The 12023-nt window shown below is 40.0% G+C and overlaps 1 protein-coding gene across 3 annotated transcripts in view; it reads right to left on the bottom strand.

The window, feature by feature from the left end:
* SMAD1 (SMAD family member 1) overlaps positions 1–12023 on the bottom strand; it is a 75671-nt gene that overhangs the window by 32144 nt on the left and 31504 nt on the right. For 2 of the 3 annotated variants that reach the window (XM_073341273.2, XM_073341275.2), the window contains exons 2-3: positions 8862–8947; positions 6184–6796 (exon numbers count right to left, since the gene is read on the bottom strand). In XM_073341273.2, the coding sequence (XP_073197374.1) occupies positions 6184–6583 (400 nt within the window). In that variant the 5' untranslated portion in view covers positions 6584–6796; positions 8862–8947. Of the gene's footprint in view, positions 1–6183; positions 6797–8861; positions 8948–9141; positions 9413–12023 lie in introns of all 3 variants that reach the window. The other variant, XM_073341274.2, reaches the window with a different exon arrangement.

The following is a 12023-nucleotide window of genomic DNA, read 5'->3' as shown; positions in this document are numbered from 1 at the left end:
CTCCCAGTAAATGCCACTGAATGGCAGCTGTGCTTCATATGGCAATTTGGGCACAGTACGTGCACGACTAGTCATATCAGCTCTCCTCAGCGTAAGGCATAGGCCACAACTGGCTGCACAACTCCGTCCACTTGTTATTGGTAATTACAAGGAAACTGGAGCAGGAGCAGACCAGTTATTTTCAGCCTCAGATTGGATGCAACAGTGAGCCAGTCAATGCCTATAGGATTTTTGAAGTTCAGATCAGCAATTTGTGCAACTAATTGCGAGTAATTATATTTTATACCACCCTTTCACTATGTGTGCATCAACAGTGCCTAATTCAACAGGGCATCTACGGCTTTTGCAAACTACTGCAATAAAATATCACCGCCACCAACTACCACATCATTCAGAGCAGGAACTGAGTTTACTTGGATTACTGGACAATACGTTTTTTCCTAGCCTGACTGCATGCTAAATTCTCAACAGTCCTTAGAATTTGATGGTCACCTCAGGTTTGGAGAAAGCCTGATGTGCAAGGGATTGCCAAAAAGGAAAACCATGTATTGTAAATTACCACCCTACTTCACATGAGTAAATATCAGAAAAAAGTTAAAATGTAAAATTATGGATTAGAAATTTCTGTTAGCAAATTAATTAGCTTGGATTCTCAAACTCATTTATCTGTTTTACTTTCCATTCCTGTTCCCATTCACGTAATTAGACATTCTAGTTATACTCATGGTATAGAATAACCATGAGACATGACTACAGTTTTTAAAAATTTCAGAATGATGTATAAAGACAACCTAAAGTTTGTTTTTTTAAACCATTCTTTCTGCTTGTTTTTAAAATACATTAGAAATTCAGGTCCTGTCTAGCTTGGATGACTATAATGACCAGAAAACTAGTGAAATGAAAATGCAAGAGACAAGATAGTAAAAGTGATTTTCGGTCCAACTGTTTCCAGTTTAAAAAACCAAAAAGTTTTAAAACCCCATATAACTCAGAAGACTAAGTAACAATTGGGAAAAATGAAGCTTTGGTTAAAGATTCATTACACCCCTCTTCCTTCAGTTAAGGCAAGAGAGTTGACAACAGGCTCCAAGATCCCACAAACAAGTTCCCCAAGCAAAACTTTAGATGTCATTCCTGATATTTCCAAGGGAAGGAAAAAATAAACCCATGACCTTCTCTCTCCCCTTCCTGCCACACAAAAAACCATGCATAATCCCAGTATTTAGAACAGCCTTTGGATCACCTTTAAATTTCACTCCTTGATTAAGTTAAAAGAGGCAAACAGACTGAGTCATACTAAATATGCCAGTCAGATTTTTTCAAAAAGTTCTTAAAAGTTCTGTGCAAGTTTTAAAAGCTTTGCCTTGCCCTGCCAAAAGCAGCCAGTCAGATTTGATACAGCCATTAACTAGACCATTGTCTTCACTAGCAAATGTGCAGCATACAAATGACTCTGCATAAAACAGTTGAGCTATTCCAACATGCTTGTAGAAGGTACTTCTTTCCGACTATATCTGTTTGCCAGATGACAAAGCTTCCCTCAGCATTTTCTTCTATATACCACCATATGTATTCAGCAGTTTATGAAGCAGCATGCTTTCAACAAAGTCTAGATTCTCCAGGCTTGAAATTCCCAGGAGCCTCCTCTCCTGCCCTTCCCCCAGCATCTCATTACAGCTAATGTATGTTTTCAGCCTCCTGTGTATTGCTAATAAATAAAATTTGAATGTGATTTAATTTTAAAAAGTAAAAAAATTAGATCTGGAATTACTATTGAGATTTTCTAAAATCTCTGCGTTCATCTTGTGTACAAGAGATGAGTATCACTTTAGCACCACAAGTTTTAAAAAGCAGACGTGTCCAAAAAGAAAAAAAAAAAGCGTGGCCTTCATTCCCCAGTGTAGAGTGCTGTGTGATTTTAGAATATCAAGGGTAGATTTTTTTTTTTATTATGAACCAGCTTTTCAAAAAACCCCAAACAGAATAGCGAAATGGAAAATGTAACAAAACATATATACCCACTTTGCATCTTGTCCATATGAGTAAAAGCCTCCACAGTCATTTTAGAGGAAGGGTAGCAAAACATATGACCCCTGGGCCAGATCAGCTCAAAAGAGGTAGTGAAATTTTGGTCCAGCTTACATTTCATCATATTAATTCCTGAGAATTTTAGCAGATGAAACAGGGAAAATGAGAGTGAAAACTTTAAAGGAGTAGGAACTGAAGATAGCTACAGGGAAGAAAATGAAGAGGGAACAACTGAGGAAACCTTACAGACAGAAGAGGACAGAAATAGAAAGAGGAAAGGAAACAAAGGATCAGACAAAAAACAACCAAACCACTGAGGGTACTGAATGTGCCAATAAGATACTGAATAAAATACAACTTCAATTGATACAGAAAAGCTGCATTCTCCCTTAGATCTCTGTGCAAACATCCCACAAACATTAGTGGGACATCGACTGTGGATTGAGGAGAGTGCAAAGTCCTGAGTTTATATCCCAGCCCACCAACTGTAATAAAACATGAAATCTGTCCCTCTGCCTCCTGACACCCCAGTGCTAGAGTTTTTATACTAGCATGTCTAGACATTGCACAGGTCTCGGAACAGTGCTCTATTTTAATTATAAACTGCCAGTTCTCCCACTCCCATTCTCTTCACCTCTGCTTAACTCCATTCCTGTCTGTCCTTACCCTCTCCTCCCCTGCACTGCTCCCCTCACTCCCACTTCCCTTGGCTTTCCATTTAACTGATCCCCTCCTAAGTACTCCACCCCCAAAAACAGTGGAACTAACATACCATTTATCACCATTACATTGCTCACTCAGCTAGTGTGTTTTACACCTTCCCCCACCCCATGGCCGTCTTGAATGTTTAGACAACATTGTCTCGTTGTTTCATTGTACTCTCCCATCTCTCTGTATCCATCTGTTGTCTCTTGTCTTTTACTTGGATTGTAAGCTCTTTGGGGCAAGGACTGTATTTTTGTTCTACTGTGTTGGTACAGAGCTGAGCTCAAAGGGGTCTTGGTCCATAAGTAGGAGTCCTCGGTGCTACTGTAATATGACTACTACTGACGACAATGATAATAAAACGCTTAGTTTCCTTGTCTCCATCATAATTTTATTTCCTTTTATAACTGGGGAAGAGTGGAAGGGACATCTGCCCATTTTACAGATGGGAAACTGAAGCTCAGGGAAAAGAAGGGCCTGATCCAAATTCCACCAAAGACTAAGGATATATCTACACAATGATTAAACAGCCGCAGCTGGCCCAGGTCAGCTGACTCGGGCTTGCGGGGCTCGGGCTGTAGGTCTGTAAAATTGAAGGGTAGATGTTTGGGCTCAGACTTCAGCCCAAGCCCCGCAAACCAAAGTCAGCTGACCCAGGCCTGCCACGGGTGTGTAATTGCTACGTAGACATATGCTAATTCAGTGGCTCTCAACCTTTCCAGAGTACTATACACTTTTCAGGAGTCTGATTTGTCTTGTGTACATGCAAGTATCACCTCACTTAAAAACTAACTGCTTACAAAAACCAGACATTTAAAATACAAGTGTGTCAGCAAACTATTACTGAAAAATTGCTTAACTTTCTTATTTTTACCATATCAATTATAAAATAAATAGACTGGAATATAAATATTGTACTTACATTTCAGTGTATAGTATACAGAGCAGTATAAACAAGTCATTGTCTGTATGAAATTTTAGTTTGTACTGACTTGGCTAGTGCTTTTTATGTAGCGTGTTGTAAAACTAGGCAAAAATATCTAGATGCATTGATGTACCCCCAGGGGTACGTATACCCTTGTTTGAGAACCACTGCCCTAGTTGACTTCGGTGGCCTTTAGATCAGGCCCTAAAGCCCCGACTCAGCAAAACATTTAAGCACAAGTTCAAGTCAAAACTACACTCTGTTCAGCAGTTATTTCCAGAATATTTTGATTGAGAGGACTGCACTAGACTTCTGTGAACTTTTGAACATTTCCAAGGCCTCCTCAGTATTTGGATATATTCTGTCCTCCCTTTAGCTGTGAAAATGTCCTAAAAAACTGGAGCCTACCAGGGGATTCACTAAGAGTGTAGTTTTTCCTCAGGATGAGAACTCTAGAAAAGTAAAATGGGGCTTTTTCCTTTCTTTCTCCTTTTAACTGCTCAACTAAAATCTTTGCATTCAAATATTTAATTGTACCTGGATAGCTTTTCTTTAAATGAGTATCCAGGAGTCAGAATGTGTAATATTAGCTTTATTTCCTTAAGACACTATTTAAAACAACAAAACTGAATAAAAGTGACAATGACACTAAATCCAGGAAGATAAGTAAATGGATGGTTTGCGAGCTACCAGATACAAGCATGATGACATATTTTAGATGTTAAAATATACAGTAAGCCATCCAATGTATTTGCCTATCTTGCTGCAGCATCATGAAGTTTTTGTAGTTTTTTTTTTTTAAATACCGTGCAACAAGATGAGAACATTCTCAAACACCAAACCAGTAAGCTGCTGCCAAGATTAAATCAAGAAGAGAGTTAGCATAACATTGAGTAGCATGTTCTAATAGCAAATGTCTTATTGTTGCTCAATGACTTAAGGTTTGTTTTTTTTTGTTTTTAAAGGAATCCAAGCCTTCAGCACATTGGGATACACCTGATCCAGCTGTCTATGCATAAAGGACATAGAGACAAGTGCTCATTTTAATGTCTCACATCTAAAGAACAGAAAACTGTTAAGAGGACATTCCTTTAAGCTTCTGCTGCATAAAATGTGCATGTTGTGGTATTAGTTTAGCTGTTTGGATTGTTTCCAAATTAATACTTAAAAGATGAAAGGAAATATTATATAGCACCATAAATATGCATTGCACATTACAAAACAGAGCTGCAAAAAACCGTGAACTATAAGGCCTTGTCTACAGTGTAGTTTTTAGCTATCTATGTAGCTATGCAAGTATAATTGCTCCGTTACAAATCCCTAGTATAGATGCACTGCACAAATATAAGCCATGATGAACTAGTGCATGGCAGCCACACTAGGGATTGTCACTGGTGCAACTACATCTGTACAGCTACACCGGTGGTGACTAAAGCCTCCTGTGTAGACAAGCCCCAAATAATGAAGTATATGCATAACTGAATTCATGTGAATATTTCCAGTGAACTGAATTGAACTACTCACACAAGCAAATAAAGCCTGTGCATAAGAAGTGTTCGCAGGATTAGTGCCTCAAGAAGGCAAGAAGAGAAGGAGGTGGTGCCAAACAAGGATTTTACATTTTAAGAGTGGAAAAACGAGGGAAAAAACCAACATCTGTAAAGTACATGAAATGGATTTTAAAATTCTGTATGTGTATTTAGAAAGTAACAGACTATTGGTCACTAAAGCATTATAAACCAAATTGTGAACCCTTCTAGAAAGAATACAGAAATGCAACTACAGAACTATAGTAAAGTCTGTGCCAGTACCTAGAATTCAACTCTGATCCGGAAGGTCCAAATCACTGCTGTGAAGTTTGTACACGTATATGCCACATCTTCCCACAGCACTACACTGTACAAAAAGACACTTTGCTGCCCTAAAGTGCTATTCCACTGATAAATATGATTATTTTGTGGAATCACATAGTAATAGCCACATACCATCCTCCTAATTGGTTATCCCACTTCTAAACCTCAAGGATATAAAGATGAAAGGATCTCTTTGAGAATGAAAATTCTGACTTGGCCAAATGGTTGCCTATATTTTAATTTTTTTGTGAGAATTACAAGTCTGCACATCCAACCATATTTACAAAAAAGAGTTACCTGACTATAATTTTGACTTTCAGAGCACTTTATGATTCATTAATCTGCAAGTCTGTATAAAACTTGTATGGAGAGGGTGAATGACTTACCTAATATTACACTCAGTGGCCAAGCTAGGAGAAGCCAGACCTCCTGACTCCTGGTCCTGTATTCAGACCACCCTTCCCTATAGCCATAGAACACATTTACACACATTTTAGTCCCCAGCATGTGAAAGAGCAAGCTACTGTATCATCACTTCTCTTTGAAATTATGAGGAGTCTGAGATGTGACATTCATATTTGCTTAAGTTTAAGAGGATACCAGCCATCTGATCACTTTAATTACTAGACTTGTATGTTACTGTCTAGATAAGGTTTGAGAGAGGGAACTTACCAGGACTCTCCACTCGTTTGTAGTGGTAGGGATTGATGCAAACCTCCTTCTGTTTTGAACCAAAGGGAAACTCACAGCATTCCAGTGGTTTCAGTTCATGATGGCTTTGGAGGTCTGGCCAGCGCCACACTCTACAGTAAATTACATGTGGTAGCCCTTTCCGGTGCGAAACCTGAAGCCTGCCATCCAGGGAACGAGGAATTGTAACACAGTTGCTGGGCTGACCTGGACAGCTTAATGCTTTTTCCAGTTCCTCCATAGCACCTTTTTTCTTCTTTAATTTTTTGACTAATGCATCAACAGCTTTCTCTGCCCATTTTTCTTCTTCATCTCCCTGCTTCCATCCCAGCAGCCTCTTAACTGCTGGGCTTGTGAAGGAGAATAAGCTTGTCACATTCATGGTGATCAACTCAGTCACACTGGATACTGAAGAAACAGAAAAGATTGCCCCCTAAAAAATGGACACAGCAGATCCTGTATGTAAATGGACACCAAAGGTTTGCCTAATTTATACTGTTCCCTTTGGCTTTCTGATTCTGAAGTCTTGAGAAACTGAAACTAACATTCCAGCTCGACAGAAGTGATCTTTGTGTTCCAAACTGAAGTCCAGCACCTAGAGGGAGGGGAAGAGGGGGAAGGAGGGGAAGAGAAGAGAAACAATTTGTTTTTAGTAAGTGACAACAAATAAACATGTCTAGATGTGAAAGTGGAATGATAAAACAAACAAAAAACCCCACATATCTAAGTGCTGACAGCCTTCAGAATCTGACTAAACTGGCAGCATCCAAATTATTACAGAACATAGATCCATCGATTTGTGCACATGATGCTGGAAGAGGGGTTCTCAAATACTTCAGCGTGAACCACATCTTGACAAGGAGTGAGTTTCACAGACCACTTCTCTTACCATTTACAATTGCACACGTTTCCCTTTTTAAAATAAATCTAAATAAAATTAAATCTGAAATTATGACAACTTGTGTTAAGGCCTAAACTCACTATGATTATCAGTTACATTAAATTTGATACTGCACTGTACATGTGTGCTGCTGACGTTTTTTAGAAAGTCAAATCACTGAACCAGTAGGAGTCACTGGATAAGCACTAGGACCCAGAGTTTGTTGAAGTTCTAAACCAGCTTAAAAATCATTATTATTAATAATAGCAGCAGCCACCTGTTTTGCAGGTCCAAAAGATTATTTTCTTCATTTTAGTTTATTCAACTAGTTCAGTTCAATGACTACTTCATTCAAAAATTAAGAAAATCACATGGGAGTTGGAGAAAGCAGGAAAGTTTTTCTTCTTCTTATGTCGAAGGAAAAAAAAAACAACCTGGTGTGCACTGATGAGATTTACTAGTTCTAAAAAATCTTGAAGGACATAGTAACCAGAAACAATCAGTTCAATTCACTACCTCCAGATAATATCTCCTCCGTTTATTAAAATCAGTTTTAAATAAAAAAACGTTTTGATTAGCTTTTGCCCCCTTTTGTGTATCCAGCATATTTAAAGTGATTTTACTGAATACAAAAAATAAAAAATGTTGCATTTTAGTGCATTTTAAAAGAATTCCTATTTCCACCCAAACAGCTTGTTGCAAATCAAATCACAAGTAAAAAATTAATCTAGTAAATTAATCATTCACCATTTTCTAACATAGTAAAAATATAAACGATAAGAACCTGAATAAATCTGTTAAACTATATAACTGCTTAAATAAATGTGTATAGATACAGTATCTCTTCCTGGTTAGCAAAAAAGTACCAAATTTAGTGTAAAGGCTATGTTTAGTTGCAAATCAATGTTTTAATGTTACCAGCCAATGAGAATCAACCTTTCTTTATAAAACAAAAAAAGTGAAAATGCAAAACACAACTACAATACATTATTTAAATCAAGGTTTCCTTCTTGCTGATTTACATCATGATTAAAATGATTTAAATCAACCCAGCCTGCCTTCCATTCACAAATTTAACAGCCCTATGGAATTTATAGCAAATGGTTAGGTGGAAAAAGTATTTTTAGCGGTCTTCAGTTTAGCAGCTGATAACAAGGAGAGTCAGTAGCACATGACCATCCAGCATTCTGCAGACCACCAGCAATACAGGGACCAGTTTGAAAACCATTGCAACTAGAGTTTGTGAATACTGTGACCTGAAATAAATTAGGTCAGCTTGTTCATCTCAATAAGTTATTTTTCGTTTAAAAAACTGACTAAAAACTTAACAAAAGATTTAAAACCAAGGATCTCTTTGTCAATACCCATGTCACATTAAAAAAAAAAAATTCAAGCCACACACGCAGGCTATAGGAAGTAGCCATCATGACTTCATATGGACCCCCTCCCAGGGGCCACAGGACAGTTTCAGGTTCTTATTTTAAATCATGAAGTTCAGCAGAAAAGTTATGATGAAAAGACAATTTTAGATAACTAGGGTAAACTGTTGTGATCCAGAAAAAAAAAAAATTAAAAGCAACAAGATGTAATCACATGCAGTTTGGAACAGAATCATACACCGAGTCTTCAACATTAATTTGTATTATCTAACAAGAGATATCTTTAAAGTGACAGAAGCGATGTGTTACAAGATATATTTTTACATTTATTTTCTGGACTCTGCCAGAATGAGGATTTGTCACCAGTTTATTCAGTGGCTTTGCCATATCAACCAACATACCTGGAGTACTTTCAATTAAAATGAAACACCGTAAAGTATTTTGTCATGAAAATGTTATCAGATAACAATGTTGCTCTTGAAGTTATCTGAAATACAAAAAAATGGAAAAATAAATGTCAACACCGTTTATAACTAATCCATGTCTGTTTATACTTGGTGCTAGTTTATCCCACTCTTAAGAAAACTTTAAGAATTCAAGTAATCAAATTTTGTACAATATTGTCAATGAAATAGAAGATTTTCATGAGCCTGGAGCAAATTTAAGAAGATATTCAGTTACCTGGACATTTGCTGTATTATTTCATGAACTCAAACTCAATTACCACCACTGAATGCGCTCTGGATATGATTTATCCTTATGTGTACTGTGAAGTGCTCCATCAAGTGCTGTGGTGAGTTAAGAACCTTATCAGTAGAGCGCCACGTGTGGTTAGAGTATAATGGGCAAGTCATGGAAGTCAGTCTTGACTCTCAGAATACTCTCCAATATGTAAAAATAAGTGTTATATTGCTCTGATCAGATTTCCAAAACTCCACAGACTAAAGCTTTCCTTAAAAAAAGAAACGTAACAGGTTAAAAGTTTCAATTTAAAAAAAGCCTTCTCCATGTTACTACAAGCTTAGTTTATTCCTCATGAAATAATTTTAAAAGTTAATATTCCACTCTTTGTGTCAATCCTTCCAGATTGGACAATGAAAACACATAGTTTCACTTTTATTTATAGTCTGCTTTCAGAGTCACATCCACTAGCACAATACTACAAGTTTCAAATGGCTAAATAAATAAAAATAAAAGAAATTGTTTTTATTTAGGTAACTGTTTCCATTAGAATGGAAAGATTTTAAGCTATACAATTTTATTTTTACAAGCCCTAAATCTTGGGCCTACATGTAAGCGGGGGAATAGTCTGCTATTGTGGGCTTCTGCACTATCCTGTCTTCTGCACTACCCCGGTGAAGTGGGCTAGTGGAATTGGGAGCGAGGACTCAGATCCTTTGTTTACCCAGTGGCCTCCCTGCCATTGAGGACTCCCCGTCCACTCTCCTGTCTGGCAGAGTCCTCATAACCCCAACAAGGCTGGGTCCAGGATTCCTGGAGGGCTCAACCCCCAACTCTGCTGGGGTCACCTAGGACAGGGACTAGGGTGTCCCCGCTCCGGGGTACTCTCTCTGCACTGGGCAATTCTCTGACCCACTGACCATTACATACAAGTTAAAGCAAATGCAAGTTATTTAATCAACAATTAATTTTAAAAAGAATAAGGAAAAATGGGAAAGGTTAAAGGAAACACATCAACCCGCTCTGTGGCAGGGAACATCACAAATAGTGTCTCTGGAATGTCAGGGCAGTTCACAGTCTGTTCCTTGTAAGTCCCAGGCCGCCTTCTCAGGCCCTGGCTGTGCTGTAGGGATGCTGTTGTGCTCTGATGGTGGCCACACGCTCTCAGGCTCTAAGTGGTAGGACTCTTCTTCCCAGTGTCACCCCCACCCTGTCAGGGTTATGATCCAAGCCTGACCTGCAGAGCCTCTTGGCTGAGGTGTCTCCCTGTGCTGGGCCTGCTGCCCAGGGTCCCCCTTGTTCTCCCCAGCTGCTCACTGCACCCATCTCCGGACTGCTCCAGGCCCAGCTCCACCACTCTGTCTCAGCACTGCTGCTGCTGCTCTGCCTTCAGCTCCCTGGGCTGCTTCTTCGGCCCCTCTGGCTCTGGTTGCTGCAGATCTGCTCCCAGGGCAAGTCTGCTCTCTCTGGGCTGTGCCTCTGGCTTTGGGGCTGCAGCTCTGCTCCCAGGACAGGGTCTGCTCTCTCTGGATCTGGCACAGCTCTGCTCCCCAGCTTAGCCTGGGCCCCTGCTTTCTCCTTAGTTAAGCCCCACTCTGTCTGACCCAGGCAAATCCAGCCCACACGGAGGACGGGACCTCCCTGGCCTCCTGACTCCCTGATTAACCTGCCCGCCCTGTCATTCAGGCTGACCTGGAGCATTGGCCTCTCCCCATTGTTCCTGGGGACTGTCAGTCTCAGCATCCTGATTCCCCATCGACCCTTCCCCCTTTTTAGTACTGGGAGCTAGCAACTAAAACACCCCCACTGAATGTTAGTAAGGGGACAATAGTACCCTTACATACATAATGGTGTCCTTTTAATGTCAGTTGCTGAACATTAACTAGCTGTGGGTATCTTTTCATTTGGGCTTCATTTATTGTTATTGAACTGCTTTAACACAATAGGTCAAATCCTGCTTGCCTTTCACAAACTAGTAGTCTCATTGATTCTAATGGGACTAATCATAGAATCATAGAATATCAGGGTTGGAAGGGACCCCAGAAGGTCATCTAGTCCAACCCCCTGCTCAACGCAGGACCAATTCCCAGTTAAATCATCCCAGCCAGGGCTTTGTCAAGCCTGACCTTAAAAACCTCTAAGGAAGGAGATTCTACCACCTCCCTAGGTAACTCATTCCAGTGTTTCACCACCCTCTTAGTGAAAAAGTTTTTCCTAATATCCAATCGAAACCTCCCCCACTGCAACTTGAGACCATTACTCCTCGTTCTGTCATCTGCTACCATTGAGAACAGTCTAGAGCCATCCTCTTTGGAACCCCCTTTCAGGTAGTTGAAAGCCGCTATCAAATCCCCCCTCATTCTTCTCTTCTGCAGGCTAAACAATCCCAGCTCCCTCAGCCTCTCCTCACAACTCATGTGTTCCAGTCCCCTAATCATTTTTGTTGCCCTTCGCTGGACTCTCTCCAATTTATCCACATCCTTCTTGAAGTGTGGGGCCCAAAACTGGACACAGTACTCCAGATGAGGCCTCACCAATGTCGAATAGAGGGGAACGATCACGTCCCTCGATCTGCTCGCTATGCCCCTACTTATCCATCCCAAAATGCCATTGGCCTTCTTGGCAACAAGGGCACACTGCTGACTCATATCCAGCTTCTCGTCCACTGTCACCCCTAGGTCCTTTTCCGCAGAACTGCTGCCTAGCCATTCGGTCCCTAGTCTGTAGCTGTGCATTGGGTTCTTCCGTCCTAAGTGCAGGACCCTGCACTTATCCTTATTGAACCTCATCAGATTCCTTTTGGCCCAATCTTCCAATTGGTCTAGGTCCTTCTGTATCCTATCCCTCCCCTCCAGCGTATCTACCACTCCTCCCAGTTTAGT

This window comes from Lepidochelys kempii, chromosome 4 (genome assembly GCF_965140285.1).
Source record: "Lepidochelys kempii isolate rLepKem1 chromosome 4, rLepKem1.hap1, whole genome shotgun sequence".
Classification (NCBI taxonomy): domain Eukaryota; kingdom Metazoa; phylum Chordata; order Testudines; family Cheloniidae; genus Lepidochelys; species Lepidochelys kempii.
The sequence above is the reverse complement of the archived record's forward strand: the minus strand, read 5'-3'. Positions and strand labels throughout refer to the sequence as shown.